General features: G+C 64.9%; 1 protein-coding gene across 1 annotated transcript in view; it reads right to left on the bottom strand.

Moving 5' to 3' along the window:
• LOC104490690 (uridine-cytidine kinase-like 1) overlaps positions 1 to 1267 on the bottom strand; it is a gene marked incomplete at both ends in the record, with an annotated part of 9634 nt that extends 8367 nt beyond the window's left edge. The window contains 3 exons of the mRNA XM_010133012.1: positions 232 to 305; positions 966 to 1124; positions 1199 to 1267. Of these exons, the coding sequence (XP_010131314.1) occupies positions 232 to 305; positions 966 to 1124; positions 1199 to 1267 (302 nt within the window). The remainder of the gene's footprint in view (positions 1 to 231; positions 306 to 965; positions 1125 to 1198) is intronic.
• Positions 1268 to 1272: the final 5 nt, after the last annotated feature.

Here is a 1272-nt window from a genome sequence, read left to right as displayed (position 1 = left end):
AGGGGTGAGCCCCCCCTCGGCAGCCCCTCGCCAGACCTGCCTCATTCCCCTCACTCATGGCACCCAGCGCTGCCTCCCCTGAAGCCTCTGACACAAGCACTGGGTGACATCCCCCTCTGTAGCCCCCAGCGGCATCGAGGGCTGGGCCAAGGCAGCATCCGCCCCACCCACAGCACCGCACATCTCCCACACCACGCACCGAGACGGGCCACCAGCCCACTGGGCAGCGATACCTTCAGCAGCTCCTTGTTGGCAAAGGCCAGTATGCCTTCAAACACAATGACGTTGGCCCCATACACCGTTTTCTGTGGGCAGGCGAGAACCACAACTCAGCCTGGTGCACGCTGCGGCAACACCAGCACTCGGCACAGGCAGCACCTCCACCCCTGGTGGGACTCTCCATAACCATCCTGCACCACCCAACCTTCAAGGGCCCTTCTTCTCAGCTCTGCTCTCAGTACCCCAGCCCTGCACTGCCCCAGAACCCCAAGCCTTGCCCTGGAATCCTGAGCCTCTGCCCAACGCCTCCTCCCAGCCCTGTCTTCCCCATGCTTCTTTCTCCACGCTCCTCACTGCAGCCTCTTCTCGATCTCTTTGTTGCCCCATTTCCACGTCCATCTCCACATCTCCATGCCTCCTCCCTGCCTCTGCACTCCCAACCCCCCCCACAACGACCCTCCCGCACCCGATGGCCCCCACCTCCTTCCTCCCTTTGCCCTTCCAGGCCCCACATGCCCTGCCCCACAGCCATTCCCCCCTTCCTGGGGGCTCTCCCCACAGCACCCAGCCTGCCCACTCTGCCAGGGCCCAGCCTGGCTCCCCTGGGGCACCCACCCACTCACGGCGCCGGCTGTGTGTGGTGAAGTCATAGACTGGCACCCTCCCCCCCTTCCTGGCGCCCCTCCCCACAGCACCCAGCCTGCCCACTCTGCCAGGGCCCAGCCTGGCTCCCCTGGGGCACCCACCCACTCACGGCGCCGGCTGTGTGTGGTGAAGTCATAGACTGGCACCTTCACGCTCTTGCCCTTCTTGAGCTTGCGGAGGACGCTGATGAGCAGCTCGAAGTCGAAGGCGTCGGGGTGGTCGAAGTTGTAGTCGCTGCGGGCTGCCAGCGCCTGCTGCCCCTCGTCCAGCCCATCACCGCTCAGCGTCGGCCACCCCAGACCTACTGTCACTGTCACTGTCACCACCTCCCAGCACCGTCCCTCACCTTGTAGAAGGAGTCCATGGAGAGCAGCACGACCCAGGGCACATCCAGCGCCTCAATGATCC

This window comes from Buceros rhinoceros, unplaced genomic scaffold, assembly GCF_000710305.1.
Source record: "Buceros rhinoceros silvestris isolate BGI_N320 unplaced genomic scaffold, ASM71030v1 scaffold27073, whole genome shotgun sequence".
NCBI lineage: Eukaryota > Metazoa > Chordata > Aves > Bucerotiformes > Bucerotidae > Buceros > Buceros rhinoceros.
Note: the sequence above shows the minus strand (reverse complement) of the source record. Positions and strands in the feature narration are given on the sequence as shown.